At 37.4% G+C, this 16,849-nt stretch overlaps 1 protein-coding gene across 21 annotated transcripts in view; it reads right to left on the reverse strand.

Moving 5' to 3' along the window:
- Positions 1-16,849, reverse strand: part of celf2 (cugbp, Elav-like family member 2) — a 171,848-nt gene that overhangs the window by 26,496 nt on the left and 128,503 nt on the right. For all 21 annotated transcript variants that reach the window (XM_065274614.2, XM_065274625.2, XM_065274624.2 and 18 more), the window contains 4 exons: positions 15,923-16,005; positions 8,843-8,891; positions 5,391-5,525; positions 1,111-1,190 (listed from right to left, as the gene is read on the reverse strand). In XM_065274614.2, coding sequence (XP_065130686.1) covers positions 1,111-1,190; positions 5,391-5,525; positions 8,843-8,891; positions 15,923-16,005 — 347 coding nt within the window. The remainder of the gene's footprint in view (positions 1-1,110; positions 1,191-5,390; positions 5,526-8,842; positions 8,892-15,922; positions 16,006-16,849) is intronic.

Raw genomic sequence — 16,849 nt, forward strand, 5'->3', positions numbered from 1 at the left:
TGTTTGGCCATGGGAAGTTTTGGCAATGCCTGACAGTAATAATAGGGTGCACTAAGGCATCTAATGTGGTGTGAGAAGTTCTGTAGAAAAGTGACTGTAAGAAAATTCTGTTTAAAATGTTTCTTCTAACTTTTAAATAAAACTTTAGATAATATCTTGTAATCTGTATATTGTAGTGATACTGGTCACCAAATACAATTAAATAAGAGTCAGAAAAGACAGAGGGAGTTTGTGGCCCTGTTTCAAAACTTAGTGGGCTGCCTTGTTGTCTACTTACTCCATAAGGTGCTAACGTTAAATGCAGCATTTTAACTAAAATAGTGCATCTGTGACATTGTCACTGTTAGACCCGACTGCTAATGGCAGACTGGTGGGTGCAGGGTTCCATCTTTGTTTGACCTGTTTGGCCATGGGAGGTTTCGGCAATGCCTGACAGTTATAAAAGGGTGCACTAAGGCATCTAATACGGTGTGAGAAGTTCTGTAGAAAAGTGACTGAAAGAAAATTCTGTTTAAATGTTTCTTCTAACTTTTAAATAAAACTTTAGGGAATATCTTGTAATCTGTATATAGTAGTGATACTGGCCACCAAATAAAAATTAAATAAGAGTCAGAAAGACAGAGGGAGTTTGTGGCCCTGTTTCAAAACTTAGTGGGCTGCCTTGTTGTCTACTGCCTCCATAAGGTGCTAATATTTAATGCAGCATTTTAACTAAAATAGAACCTATCAAGTGACCAATTTGGAAGAAATAAAAAACAAAAAATTGTGTTCCTCATGCAAAGCACAAAGAATACCTAATGTACAAATTAATTAAAAAATGTTTTGATTAGCATGTTGCTAAGCTAATATCTAATTAACATTAAACTATACACCATACACACACATTGAATAAAACAGTCCATTCAGACATATTTATTTTTATCTAAACTTTGAAATCAACATTTCTTATGTTGTCCACCATCCCTTGGCCACTTTAGAGCAACATTGACCAATGACTGTACCTATGATGTCTCTAAATGTTCCCTACATAGGCAGCTCACAACCTTTGGAACAGAGCAGAGGGACAGAAAGAGAGAGTAAAGAAAGACGGAGTAGAGAAGAGTACAGTACCTCCATGGTTTGAGACTGATGCATGGCTTTGATTGCATTCTGTGCCATAGCCCTGGTAGAAAACGTGACAAACGCACATCCTGCAGGTGGAAGGGGAGGATCGTGGGAGGGAGGGAGTAGAGGTAGGAGGAGGAGAGACAAGAGAAAAACAAAACAAGACAAAAGGGTTGGACAGGTTGTTATAAAGCCAAAAAAAACAAAGATTGTACAAAGAACACAGCAGACAACAGTGCTCTACAGTTGCTAGAATAGAACAATTAACATTTAACATTCAGCTTCAGATAAACACTCAACATTCAACATCTCAAAATAACATTAAACAGAATGATTGTCAGCAAATGGATCCAGATTTTTTTTGTTTAGTTTGATGGGGTGGATTGGAAACCATTAGGTTAGAGTTGTGCAGCTAGTCTCATTACGCACATGGTGGATGAATTCCAATTTAGAGATCGTATATTTTTGCAACATGCAGTTTTATTTCCAAATTAAAGACAGTAGCATCCCATGTGCTTCGCAGCAGTCAGGCTTTGAAGGAGAAACATTTATAAAAGAAGCATGAATGTTTTAAATTCCTTGTTATATTTAACATTTTAGGTTTATCTGACAGTATAGTAAGTGTTTCTTTTAATATTTTGTAATATTTATTTCTGAGTGACAAATTTTTTTTTTAAGAGATATAGTTTTTTTCCACTTTTTTCTCTAAAGACTCATTCCAAACAAAGTGAACAAACATATGTTCATCATAAGTTATTTCGTCAAAAAAGTTATTAAGGTGTATATGCAATGGTCATTTCACGGGAGTTCATTTGCCGTTTTAATTATACAGTTTTGGGTGCGCCCCTTCATTAGTGATATTAGTGTCCTGTTCCGTTCAGAGTGCTCACTTCAAGTGTTATGCCCTTCAGAGTAAGCAGGCCATAATGATGCTCACTTTCAAATATAATTTGTGAACATTCATGGCCCAACTCTAATAGCCTTGGTTAATATTCTGCACTTAAACATGGAAAAGATCTTCCAATGGCTCTTCTTTTTAAACAACGGGACAAACAATCCCTGGAGGTGTGTGTGTGTTTCGGGAGAGCTTGCAATGGCATCTGGGAAACGGAGTATTGGAATCGAAGCGATGCAAGCGGAAGCCAAAAAAAACAGGCCATATGGAGGCATGCTGGGGAAAAGCTCTGTTTGAAGAGCTTTATTCTATTGTGCAGTCCAATGCATTATACATATGGAGGACACACACACACATGCTCACATGCATGCAAAACCTTTGGGTTAAGTACAAACACTTCTACATACTCAAATACGCTGAGATACAAGGGAAAACAGAAAGGAATGAAGAAACAAAGAAATGGTTGAGATGGACATAGTGGCCAATTACATTTTTGACCCTATTATTTCTACATTTCTAAATTCCTCATGATGCCACACAGAATGATGGGAAATGTAGCTGTCACAGAACCCCTCCTTACTAGCTACATTTGTTCTTCGTGAACAGTACATAAAACACATGCAAATACATTGTACAGCCAACAATTACAATTAGTCTATGAATCACAATTATTGTGGGAGACCGATAAAACCCCTCTCTCTCTCTCTCTCTCTCTCTCTCTCTCTCTCTCTCTCTCTCTCTCTCTCTCTCTCTCTCTCTCTCTCTCTCTCTCTCAAAAATAAATAAATATTCTTATTGCAGTACAGTGTTATGACCACACGGTTGCGCTGTAAATCTGCTAGCACTGTCTACCTGCCCCAGTAATCCTACCTCTCCCTCATTAGCATCCTTCTCCTCACTATACCTCCAATAATACAACACTTCTTTTCTCTTCAGAGCAAATGAATGTGGCCCTGTGAACCGCAGTGCTGCCACGAGTGAAAGTGAAATGAAAGCCTTTATTTTTAGAGTTGTTTAATTAGCCTCAACATTAAATAAGTTTTAGATACTCTATGGGTGATATTAGCCGGCACTGGCAGGGTGCGAATCTTTAGACCATCTCAAGGGAGAGAAATGGTAAAAAACTTTAAAAGTTTGAAATTTATTTCAGACCAGAGTCTCAACCGTAAATTATCTTTGATCCATCAAGATAAGAAGACCAATTAAGCAAAAGATTTAATGAGGTTTTTAAGATTTTTCTTTTTTTACATTGTTTTCTGGAACACTTGATTCTGGTTAGTCGTTTACAGCACTCTGTGGTCATTTTTTTTGTATAAAGGCTGCTAAAAACAGCTAAAGTCAATTTCATACATAGCTACGTTTGCCATTCTCTACCCAAGTCAATATTTTGTGTATTTTATTCATACATTTTGTACATATCCTTATAGAATAATGTACAATTATCAGCCTTATGTGTCACCCAATAATAACCGAATGAAGTATGTAATTCATTTTACAATCAAGTACATCACTAAAGGATGGATGTAAATATTTTAAAGGCTGCAACAGTGTCATCGAAAGTGAATAAACGAAGGAAATGGAGAGAGATGAAGGGATAGCGTGCGAGAGATGAGAGTTTTTTTTGAAGAAAGTGGGGTAGCTCCCAGGGCACTGCGTTCACATGTGGCCTGATCTATATTTTATTAATAGCAAAGTTCAATGATGATTGATAGACCTTTTTTAATAACATCGAGAGAGTTAGCGTTCACCTGTTTTACCACACACACCTTCTGTATACACATTTACTCATCTATTTATTTATTCCATTCTTTATTTTATAGAACGAGTGGTATTTTCTCTTATAAAACCATTTCAAATATCTCTCTAACCATGAGCTCAGGGAATAAAGTTAATCTCTTGTGGAATTAAAATATTCATGAGGACTGGAGAAAAAGCCGGAGAAATAGGGTCTGTGGTGGAGTAACAGGAATGAACTGAGAAAGGAGGGACGACTGGGGGGTGGATGTGGAAGATAAACGAGTGATAAAAGATGGCTAGCGACAAGGGGCCTGTACTGTATGTGAGAGCACAGCATTGTGGGAAGGTGTGGTATAATTCCCTGCAGGTTAAATGTGTACCACATATATTACCACGGCTCTTATAAAACCTACACACACACACACAATGGGGTTTTCACAAAAAACAGTGTTGGGGGTAACGCATTACAAGTAACGTGCATTACGTAATAATATTACTTTTCTAAAGTAACGAGTAAAGTAACGCATTACTTTATAAATGTACACATTAATATTTAAGTTACTTTTAAAAAAGTAATGCAAGTTACTTTTCAGTTTAATTTATTCAATTTAAAAATAAAATAATGTACTGAATTAAACTGAACAAAATAACGTAGAATTACGCGCACTGTGTGCCTGAGTGGGAACAGTTTGAGTCAGAAACGGAGATGGCAGGCCAGAGCTTGACATTTTTGCGATCATAAACCACCTGCAAGGCCTGAAAGAAATCAAGCCAAGTAAGAAAAAATTTTACGCAAAAGTAACATAAGCATTACTTTCCATTAAAAGTAACTAAGTAACGCATTTAGTTACTTTTTGGGGGAGTAACTTAATATTGTAATGCATTACTTTTAAAAGTAACTTTCCCCAACACTGACAAACACACCTTTGAATTTTTTATTTATGAATTACTGGTTAGCATCTCTAGCTTTCAAACTGGGCAGAATTGCACAAAGGTGAATGTATGTTTCTTAATGTTCACATATAAATGAACATTATAATGATCAACATGATATTTTTGTAACCTAGCTATTCTGGTTTCATCTACTGGAAAATTAGAGTTTTTGCTTTTTCGCAAGCGCAGAACGTATGTTCTAGTTGGCCGTTGGCTGTAGTCTTCACGGCCTGTTCAAGCAAAACTTTTGGGCGACGTGAGGGGACACGACAGCTCTTTGATGTCAGTTTGGTAAGTCATGGCTTTTGCAAAGTGTAATAACAAGGGCATATTCTGTCCAGACTGAAATTAAAATACAGAGTGACATAATCTCAGCCAATTAGAACGTGGTGTGGATGGGAACTTTAGACCAATGAGATTCGATGGTGGGCCCTCCGAAATAAAAACGAAGCGAGAGACAAAACGTCCTAAGGCTTGTCCCTTGTCTTCGATGTTGCCTTAGCCTGTCACGTCTAGTTAGGACACAGTGTTAGTTTTTAATAAATGTTCTTTGAGCTTTGTAAACATCATACATCAAAAACTCATTTTGAAAGAGTGACAAAAATCCTGTTTACAATACGTTCTCAGATATTGAGAACTATTTCAAAAATGTCCAAACCCTGGTAAGTGTACACTAGTAATATATTGTCATCTACTGTAGATAGATGTGTGCGTGTCTCACCTCGGCTAAGTCCGTCTGGTCCCCTCAGGATACGACACTCCTCGATCTGTCCAAAGGGAGAGAACATGACCCGTATGTCGTTCTCGTTGCACTTCTTGGACACCATGCCGATGAACAGCTTTCTGTCCTCCACCGCTAAGCAAAAGGAAGTGTAAAGAAAACGAGTGTGAATAACAATGTGAGACAAACTTGTGTGGGATTAAACAACGATACAGCTGCACGTGATCGATGTCTCATTAGCACATCAAGAGCAAAGCACAATTCTCTGTTCGACATGCACGCAAACCCCTCCCTGTTATTTTGCTGTTTTTCTTTGATCTTTTCTTTCAATGACCCGAGCGCTCTCTTTTGCCTGTAATCTGAATGCACGCCTGCATTCAGGTTCTTCTGGGTTTCTACTTAAAGACTACGAAGTGACATGCAAAATGATTTTGGTATAAAAATGCAATGAGCAATTTCAAATTTCTCTAGTTTTTGCTTACTGACAAAGACAGAAAGCCTTTTGCTAATACTAATGCAAGAAAATGAAGAGCAAAGGATGTGTGTGTGTGGTGTGTAATTGATGTCTTTTATCATTCTTGTACGATCACAGAGCACTATGCGAAATGTATTTTACTGCACAAGTAAAATGCATTTTACCAAACGAATAAGTAGCATTTTAAAGCCTTATCATTATTCTTCATCAACAGTACACAAATTATAGTCAACATTTACAGGAAATATCATTATAGGCAGCGGGCCAACGGCAGAACTGCATCTTATGCTCAATGTATGTTCATTTATTAAATCTAACGTGAACTTATTTCAGCTATCAACGGTATAATATCGCATTAAGCATTCTTTTCCCATTTTAAATCCCTCACATAATCTCATTATCTGCCAAAATAAGTGCATAAAAATTCATAGCTTCCATTTGGGTGCTATTATAACCAATACTGATCTGCCACCATGTTTTTTGGAACTAGAAAATTTTGGGTTACCAATTCACATTGGTAATTACGATTTTGCAGTACTTTTATGTGTGCTTGTAAATGCAATCGTTACAACAGGACATTACAACAAGCCAGCGAGAGACGAGAATCCAACGAGATCCGATCTCAGAAATTTGAGTGTTATGCTCGGAGGACGACTGAATGAGAAAAGGACTGAATGAGAGAAGCTTAAAAATGGTGCAATTATACTTAAATGTGAATGTTCGCAGCTGTGTGCATCTCTGAATGTATGTTCGAGAGAAAAAGAGAGAGAGTGAGAGAACGAGAGGGGGGTAACTGTAATCCAATTTTTTTAATGAAGAATGTGTCAGCTCTTACCGCCGGGCGCCCGATAAGCCAAGCGCTACACTCTGGGAATCGATAACTTGCTTGTTTATTTTGCTGTTTGAATTGTTTGTGCATTTAACAGCGACAGGATGAGCAAGCGATAAGTGCTGCTTCAAAGCCTCCCCCCACACACGCTCTATCATATCTGATTAACCACACACACAGAGCACCAATCATTTTGATGGGTGATGGCATTCACTAACAAGTCGAGGTAATGGGACTGAGAATGACATCATCTTTGTGAAATACCTATCAGAGATTTATAATCATGTATTGTGTATTCTGAGAGTTCCCACTCCTATAATATGATACTAGTGTCTTGCCACCTTTATGCACTCTTACCACCCTCCCTACCACCTTACCAAACTTCATGTTGTAAAAAACAACCTCTGGCACATTCAGTATAACAACATTGCAATGAAACTAAATAGTGAATGAGACTATCAGTCCAAAATCCTATCACATTTACATTTTCAAGTTACATTTATCCATTTGCCAGATGCTTTTTATCCAAAGCGACTTACAGTGCTAATGCTTTACAAGCCAATGTATATTTTATTTGGATTCCTTGGGTATTTAACTCATGACCTCATGTACCACTAACGCAATGAACTTCCAATTGAGCATAAAACATTTCCTATCATGTTCAACATTAAAAAAGCCTTATAGGTTTGAAACAACATTTGGGTGAACTAAACCCTCTGGTCTTAAACCAGCAACTACAAGTGGCCCATAGAGGGTTGTACGTTTGATAAAGTCCTCATCACAGAAAGGTCTCAAAGCAATAACAGATCAGTTGGTATCAACATGAGATAAAACAAAACTCCTAATATATTTAACAAAGCTGCTGACACTTTGGCGCAGTCACATCACTACGCTAAGCGTTTAGTTAAAGGGGACATTTCACTACTTTAAGATGTAAAATAAATCGTTGGTGTCTCCAGAGTACGTATGCAAGTTTAAGCTCAAACTACCATACAAATAATTTATTAAACATGTTAAAATGGTCACTTTGTAGGTGTGAGCAAAAATGTGCCGTTTTGTGTGTGTCCTTTTAAATGCAAATGAGCTGATTTCTGCACTAAATGGCAGTGTCGTGGTTGGATAGTGCAGATTAAGGGGTGGTATTATCCCCTTCTGACATCACAGGGGGAGCCAAATTTCAATGACCTATTTCTTCACATGCTTGCAGAGAATGGTTTACCAAAACTAAGTTACTGGGTTGATCTTGTTCACATTTTAAAGGTTGATAGAAGCACTGGGGACCCAATTGTAGCACTTAAACATGGAAAAGTCAGATTTTCATGATATGTCCCCTTTAAAAAAACATCCCTTTCCTGTGTATGACGCACCAGGAGCGTTTGTTAATCATTTTATATCTTCCATTAACCAATAAAGTAATCAAACTTTTTTGAAAGTAACACGCCAAAAGATGAAAATTAAACAAAACTAAATGTTCCTCTTTAAGTTATATGCAGCAGAATCAAACTTAAAAGTTTTTTCTCTAAATAATGTAATGTGCTAGAAAATAATTATATGCAAAACAGTAAAGTAACACAGACTAAATACCAGGTTTAATTAAGGTAAATAATAATTTAAATAAAAAAACAACAACAAGCAAGACACAGTGAACATGACTCTTTTCTGCTTATGTCAACGGGGTTAAAATGAGCTTCAGTGACATCAGCACCTGCCGCATAACAGTCCAGCTTAAGTTACTTAAAACTGTGCACTTCATCATCATTTATATTTTTGAACATTTCCGGCAGCCAAAGTTTCCGTGCATCCCTAATAGAAATATTTGCCGGTTCTGAAAGAGGTTCACAGATCCCCCTGTCGAGCCCCCTGCAGTATTTTAGTGAAAAAGAGGTATCAGAGAGATCTTTTAAACACACCTACTAAGTGGTTTTCCTAGCCATTTTCTGATTGTGAATGTGTAAACGTATATGGGTCACCGCCTGTGCAAATGCTTGAACTATTCTTGACTCAGAACCCAATAATTCAGCTATCTCTCAGTCCCTCGCACGCACACACACACACACACACACACACACGGAACCAAAAACAAACCCACAAAACGAACGTAGAGTCGAATGACCCAGGAAAAATAAAAAGACGCATACAGACACTTACCATTTGATTTCTCACTGTCTGCGGGCTTCATCTGTATGGGATGGTGCATCTGAAACACAGGACACACACACACACGCCGGTTACATTTAGACAAACACTTCACAACGGAGCACGGCACATTTACTACAACACGCTCATTAACGTTGACACAGGCACAGAGAAACAATCAACCTTGTCTCTGATGTTCTACATTATCGCTGTAATCTTGTTAATGTGTCGTCATTTTTTCGCTACATCTATTCTTCATCAACGGAATGAAGATGCACGTGCGGTTGGAGTTTGATGAAGGTGATTTGTCAACACTTTGCCGATAAAACGTTTATTGCACTCAATTTTTCTCTCGTACACTTGTTTTGGCATCTACATCCATCCATTTACGGAGTAAACGGGTGTACTCACAACGTACAATGCATTCTTACAATCCATCTGCGTTATTTTTTAATAAAAGCTTGGTTGGATACGTTTTACTTTAAGACCTTTTACAAAAGAAAAAGTATGTGAACCTTTTGGAATTTCATGGTTTTCTGTAGGGATGCACCGATACCACTTTTTTGGAATCGAGTACGAGTACTTGCATTTCAGTACTTGCCGATACCGAGTACCTAATAAAAAAAACATGATTTAAATTTACAGGTAACAGCTTTAGTCATATAATTTAACAAAAAAACAAGGGACTAGTTTTCCAGTTTGTTGTAAACTCTGCCTCTTTGGACAACACAAGAGGCATTAACCCCTTACACGCCACTCAAACATAGACATTTCTCAGACCGTGGTATCGATCCCTGGTATCGGGGGACTTTTAACGAGTACGAGTACTTTAGAAAATGTGGTATCGAGGCCGATACCCGATACCAGTATCGGTGCATCCCTAGTTTTCTGAATAAATTTGTCATAAAATGTGATCTGATCTTCATCTAAGTCAAGGGTATTGACAAACATAATGCGTTTAAAAATAATGACACTGATTTTTCATGTCTTTATTGACATTACTCATTCAACATTCAAACTGGCAGTGGAAAAAGTAAGTGAACCATTAAAATTAATAACTGGTTGATCCCCTTGGCAGCAATAACCTTAACCAGGCTCTTCCTGTAGCTGTGGATCAGACCTGCACATCGTTGAGGAGGAATTTAAGCCCATTCTTCCTGGCAGAACTGCTTTACTCATATTTTTTTGGACGTCTTGTATGGCCCTCTTCCAGTCAATCCATAGCATCTCTATTGGGTTGAGGTCTGACTTGGCCACTCCAAAAGACAGATTTTGTGTTTCTGAAGCCATTCTGTTGTGGACTTGCTCTGGTGTTTTGGGTCGTTGTCCTGTTGCATCACCCACCTATACACAGTTTCAGCTGCTAACAGACATTCTCACATTATCCTGAAGAATTGTCTAATATACTTGTGTTATTATTTTTAGACACATTATGTTTGTCAATACCCTTGAGATGAATATTAGATCACATTTTATGACAAATTTATTTAGAAAACTATTAAATTAAAAAAAGATTCCAAAAAATACCTAGAAAATATAACACAAAAAATATACATACATGCCAAAAAATGTCTCAAATAGTGACATTTTCTAGGCTAAAGCAAAAATTGGGTCAATATTTTATCCAAGCATGTGTTGAAACAACCCAGCATTTTTTTTTTGAGTTTATTAATAAAATAAAAGGTATATTTTAGAATATATTATACAAACAGTACTGTGCACAAGTGTCACCTTAAGATTTGTTGCTTTTGCAATTGTATAGTGATCATAAATACTTCTCAGTCTCTTTATAAAAATACAATCAGAAAATACAGGAAATTTGTAGTATGTAGTATTAAAAAAAGTACAAAAGTTTTTATTGTAAACTCCCCTTCCAGTTGAGCAATAGCAGGATCTCTTAAACCTAAATGAAATTAAATCCTAATTTATAATTCAAATCAAATGACTTCAGTCTCCTCAAAAAAGCTCAAGATGTGTTTCATGCCAAGAGAGGTCACACTAAATACTGAATGATGCCTGAAGAAGACATTTAGTGCTGAAAACTGTTTTGTTTTTAATTTTGTATACATATTTCCTGTATTTTCTGTTTGTATAATAAAACTACTTAATAATTTTCAGGTGTTTTGTATGTATTCATATGCACTGCGATTTTTATACATGCGTATAAAATGCATTTGTTAGTGATTTTACTGCATGAACAAAATAAAAAATCTTTTATGAACACCAACACACCAATCATTTATTTTTATCCAAACAATCACACTGAGATTTTTGTGATTTCTATGAAAGCCTACTTGTGTTACTTAGCAGTTTTATATCCATATCTGCCTACCCACCTGAAACCTAATGTCGAAAACAGCAGCTAACAGTATTTCCATCTAACCAATGTCATAGTTAACCTTTGTTATATTTTTAAATGCAAGAATGTTTCCTATGCATACGACCCCCAAGACTACTCCATTTCTGGTGGTTGTATTTGATCAATCTCTTTCTCGAAGTCTCTTCTCCTCTCATAACACCTTCAGCACTCTTCAGCTGTGTGTGTAGATCTACAGTTTGAGTCCTGCTTTGATCTACAGCCAAAGACCAGATCTGTCCAACACACACACAGTGTGTGTGACATCTGTCTCCTCATGAATGTCGGTTCATATCTGGTATTCATGGCTTCCTCTCTCTGTGCAGTGTGTGTGTGTGCTCCCTGTTTGAGGGACATTGCAGGGCGTGTGAACGTTTGGTGTGTGTGTGTGTTCTCTTTTTCTTGCTGGTAAAGGCCATGGCACTAATTACAGATCATTTCTCTGCTACCTATATCTCATGAAATATACATGCATGCTCACACAAATCAGACACGTGGCCCCACACGCACACTTGAATGCGGTCTGCGGGTGAAAGAAGACTGACAGCTCCATAACTCTCGGGTTGGATCGAATTATAAAGGCAGTCAGAAATAACCGTACATATCGCTTACTTCATTACGACTCTGGCCTTTGACCTTCATCGCACACACATGCACGCAAAGTGGACTCAGGGGTTCTGTAGACGTCTAAGAAAAATGTTGACAACAGATCCACTTGCTGCAGTAACCAACAGACAAACACAGTTTTTTTTGCAAAACTGATGCCTAAAAGTTTGTAAGGTCAGTGGCCTTAAGTTATGACTATTCATTAAGAACGAGTCTAGGCCTAATCAGTCTTACTTTTCAGATTTAAATTATACCAATCTTCCTTTAAATGTATAACCTACTTGGGAAAAAGTAATTATAACAAAACTATAAGTGTGTGTGTGTTTAAGAATTGTAACGTAGCATTTACATACGGATTTGTTTTTGGTACCAATATGTATCTTTGATGTACTAATATGCACCCTTTAGACACAAAGGTGTACAGCCCTAATGACAGCTTTTGTACTTTTTTCTGACAGTGTACTTTTAAACTTTAAAGGGTACATGTTATGCTTGTTTATACAAGATGTAATATAACTCTAAGTGAAGTTTCAAATCAAAATACCCCACGGATAATTTGTTATTGCCTGTCCACAATGTCCTATTTGGGGTGGGGGCAAAAAGTGCTGTTTAAATGTGTGTACCTTTAAATGCAAATGAGCCACTGCTCCTCACTCCCTTACTAACAGACAGTGAGAGCTTTTAGTTAACAATACATCTGGTTTCTGTGAATACAGTCTGAGACAATAGTATATTTAGCGCTACAACGTGGTAACAAACACATTTAGAAAAGCTTTTGAGGAAAATTAACCAGTCGGTCAGTGGCTGTGGGCGGGGCTTTATCAGTGTGACATCACATTAACAAGAGAATCAAATCAGGATGTCTAATGAGACTGCTTTGGTTTAATTGGAATTAAAAAGAGTGGGTGGATTTTTCTTCATTGTAGTGTGTCAACACACATGTATGTCCAAAAAAATGGGGAATTTGCATAATATGTGCCCTTTAAAATATAATTCTTACACACACACATTTATAGATTTATTATGATAATTTTACTAAGCTTCAATATGCGCCTTTTGAATATATATTTTTTATTTAAAATGGTCACTATATTGGTGTCCGAAGTAGCTACTGTATCATATTCAAGGCCAAAAATATAAGATTTCGTCAACAGTCTGGTAACAGATACATTTATTTTAGATATGTTGTTCATGAAAAAGTTTTCTGTCCAGTGGTATAAGGACACAAGAGAGCGTATGTTTTTGTGAAAGATCATAGCAGTCGGACAGATGGGCTCACAGTGGGGATTTTATGAGCTGCTACACACACACACCGCCAAAATGATAGCAAAAAAAACTAAAAGATATGCAATAAAAAACAAAAAAGACTTCATCTACCATTAATGACGCTAACACCCTCTCTCTCTTTCTTTCTCACACGCGCGCGTGCACACACACACAAAAAAAGAAAAAGGAGGAGACCTTCTTGAAATCAATTCAGACTGTGAAATTAATAACATCTGTCAGACACAAACAGTTAACCTAACTCACTGGTGAAAGCATTTTAATCAACTGTTTCAAATAGAGCAATAAGAAAGAACCTGTGTGTGCATGCACGCACACGCATGTGTGTGTGTGTGTGTGTGCGTGCGTGTGCGTACGTGCGAGTGAAAGAGAGAGAGAGATGTGCAATATCGTTAAATCAGGTATCATTTGATTTATGATATATGACAGCTACTGCTGAGCTGAATCGTGTTGAGGTAAATATTGTGCTGTTAACAAACTTTAACAACAATGAACCCTATTGATATTAAAGTCCCTGTAAAATAAGTTTTAAATGTGTTCAAGTTTGTGACACCACAGAAAAATGTGTTACTAACCACCCAATAAAATTTGATTGAAAAAAGCCCCCCCCCCCAAAAAAAAGTTCTCAAAAAACAGCCAGGATTCTTTGCTCTCAAATGCTGGGGCGTGTCCACTGCCTGCACTGAAACCACGCCCACTCGCAGGAAAGCTGCTGTCCCTATGAACTTTCAAATATAGCTAAAACCTGAATGGATGCTCGAGATTGTATTACGTACAGAGTAGGGCTGTTGGAACGAATTTCAGTAATCGAATATAATTCGAATATTAAAAAATGAATACTAATCGAATGTCAAAACTACTATTCGAATGGGATTTAAAAAATTTTTTTTTTTATGTGTTCACTCTCTAACGCATTTATGTTGTTAAATACCGCTAGCTACCTCGACCCGCGTTTCCATCGGATAATTCATTTGGAAGGAGACAAGCAGCAGGAGGTAACTTACGTGAGAAAGTAAAAGCGGAGCTGATAGCGATTGTGGAGGAAGGCTACGAGGAAGACGAGAACGGAGCAGCCATGGTGAAGGCGTGAGGAGAAAACCGCTCTCAGTGCTATGGGCAACCTTTTTGGGAATGTCTTTAATGCTAATTTGTTTGGATAAGTTCGTGTTTTCGACCAGTGACAAAATACTTGTTCAAGATCGCACTCCCTCTAAGGTGTGTTTAAATGAAAAAAGAATAGTAAAATTGGCGGCCAGGGGATGTGTGTACTGTGTGTAAGTATTGTATAATTAATAATAAAGCGATCATCGACGCAGCCCACATACGAGACCAAAGAGAACGGTTGCGTTGACCATGAAAATGTTCATTAAAGTTGGCAACTATTAATTTTGTGTCTAAGCTTAATCATTAATTAGCAAGAAAGCTATCACCTGTTATTAAATTATTTCATGTTTATTAGTAATACTGCAATGCCTTCTAGTGGACATAATTTAAAACAAGTCAACTACGAGCTCATAGTGGCATTGGCAAAGCATAAGCCCGTTTTTACAGTGTGTGTAGATAGATATAGTTAATATTAATAAGTCAAATTTGAGCATTAAATAATCGATTATAAATCGAATATTTATAAAAAATAATGAATGAAATTCAAATGGGATAATAGAGGAAGATTGACAGCCCTAGTACAGGGCCATGCGCGGTGCATCATAGCCCTTTTCACAAAGAGATTAAGAAAAATACATGGAAAATGCATCTGGGATTGGTCCAAGATCATTTGATTTTTGGTTCATTCACACAGGCAATGATTTTCCGGAATCTGTGTTTGCATTCAAACACATCCAGTAACGATCCCGTAAAGACATGAGACATATTTAAAGTCCTGCACTTGGTAGGTTTTTTCCACAATGTCTGAAGATTGCTAATAATCTGTGATTTCTCTTTTGAGTTTCAGGGCGTGTTTAGAAATCATTTTCAAGATTGACTTTACAGGCACTTCAAGTAACTTTAACAAAAAAATGAAAAGGTGTAAAAATTTATTGGTTGTTATAACAACTTGAATTTACATAAAGGTGTCAGTAATGTACTCCACAGCCGCAAGAAACTACTTACAAAATATTTATTATACAATATCAAAATGCCACTTGTAGCTTTATATTATGAGAATAGCAAAAAGCTGAGCTATTGTGTAGAAATGGGTCACAAAGATCAGGTAGATTATTGAAGTTGACCAGTGCCCTTAGAAGTTTTAACATTTAAATCCTACAGCACACTCATGCATGTTTAAATAGACGTCTTCAGCTGCTGAGTTATGTATCATGCTTTTTTTAGCACCCTGCCATGAGGTTTATGTTTTTGCCAAAGTAAAATTTTAAGAAATGCCCCTGTGACCCCTGTGATGTAAGCAAGTAAGAAGCACTGCTACTTTTAATTAGTAACACCACAATTAGTGGGAGAAACAACCTTTGATATCTTTTTGCACATGGTCTAATAAGTCTTAGTCGAATAAGGCAGAGTAGTTGTGTTTTTTTTAAACATCAATCGACAGACAGAGAACTTCAGTGATCCATACAAAACATAAACACACATACAGAAACAGAGAGAAAGAGAGACACACTAAATCTACAATGAGGATCTGAAGCTAAACCCATTAGAGGTCCCATTCAGCTTGAGACAAAGCCCGCCTCCCTGACCCGAAACTCCCAATTCATACACTTCCCTAAACTGCAACCTCTAAAACAGGAAAACCGATTAAAAACTTGAAACCTAGAAATTGTCATCTGAATAAGAATGTCCCCTCCTCGCTGGCTTTCAAAGAGACAGACATGAGCAAATAAACAAACACTCACCCCAGTTAAGGTCTTTATGTTGTGCAGTGCATTCTGGGCCTCCAGGGCAGCTTTTCGTGTGTAGAATGTGACAAAACAGCACCCTGGGAAAACAGACGGGAAGAAAAAAAAGAGACAGAAGGGTAAGCATTTTAACCATGCAATAAGCCAAGTGGATTTGATCTTTTCTTTTCGTCTCACTACCTGCTGAGAGAGAAAACAATCTCACTGCTGTCATACAGATCTCTGCCAAACTACTCCGGAGAGAAGATAAGGGACGGAAAGAGAGATTGAGAGAGATTGAAAGATAGATTGCAAAACTGATCTAACATCAGACACGACAACTTGAGCGTGTTTTTTCCTTGTGCTCACTAAAGGTGAAAATGCTGGAAGTGACAAAAAATCACACCCAATAGGCAAATATTAGATGTTTTATATACAGTTATGTGGGCCAGGGAAATTTCTAAAGTTTATATGATCATCACTAAGGTATACATTCCAACATTAATATCTGTTGGCTTTTACCAGAGAAAGAGACAGAGAGAGAGAGAGAGAGAGAAAGGGGGGAGGAGAGAGAGAGAGACTTTTGGCAGGATAAACTCAACTGATGCATAACCCTGGCATCAGTGCAACACTGTTCCTGGCCAAAACAATCCTCTTCCAGAGTGACACACACACACACACACATACAGTAACTAACTCCCAACATTCCCATTACTCAACACTGACATCATTGGTGACCGAATGGTTCTGGTCCATTACACAAAGGCTACAGGTTCAAACCCATTTAGGGGTGGCCCATGAGCTGAAGGGTTAATCCAATATCTGCTCAATCACCATTGGATCGAAACAATGAGTCCGGAGTTGACCAGGAGAAATTAGTGTATTATTGGACCCTTACAATGCAAAGCATCTGTGAAACAACATAAAGTTTCAGTCTCTAGTGCT

This window comes from Paramisgurnus dabryanus, chromosome 1, assembly GCF_030506205.2.
Source record: "Paramisgurnus dabryanus chromosome 1, PD_genome_1.1, whole genome shotgun sequence".
NCBI classification, from domain to species: Eukaryota; Metazoa; Chordata; class Actinopteri; order Cypriniformes; family Cobitidae; genus Paramisgurnus; species Paramisgurnus dabryanus.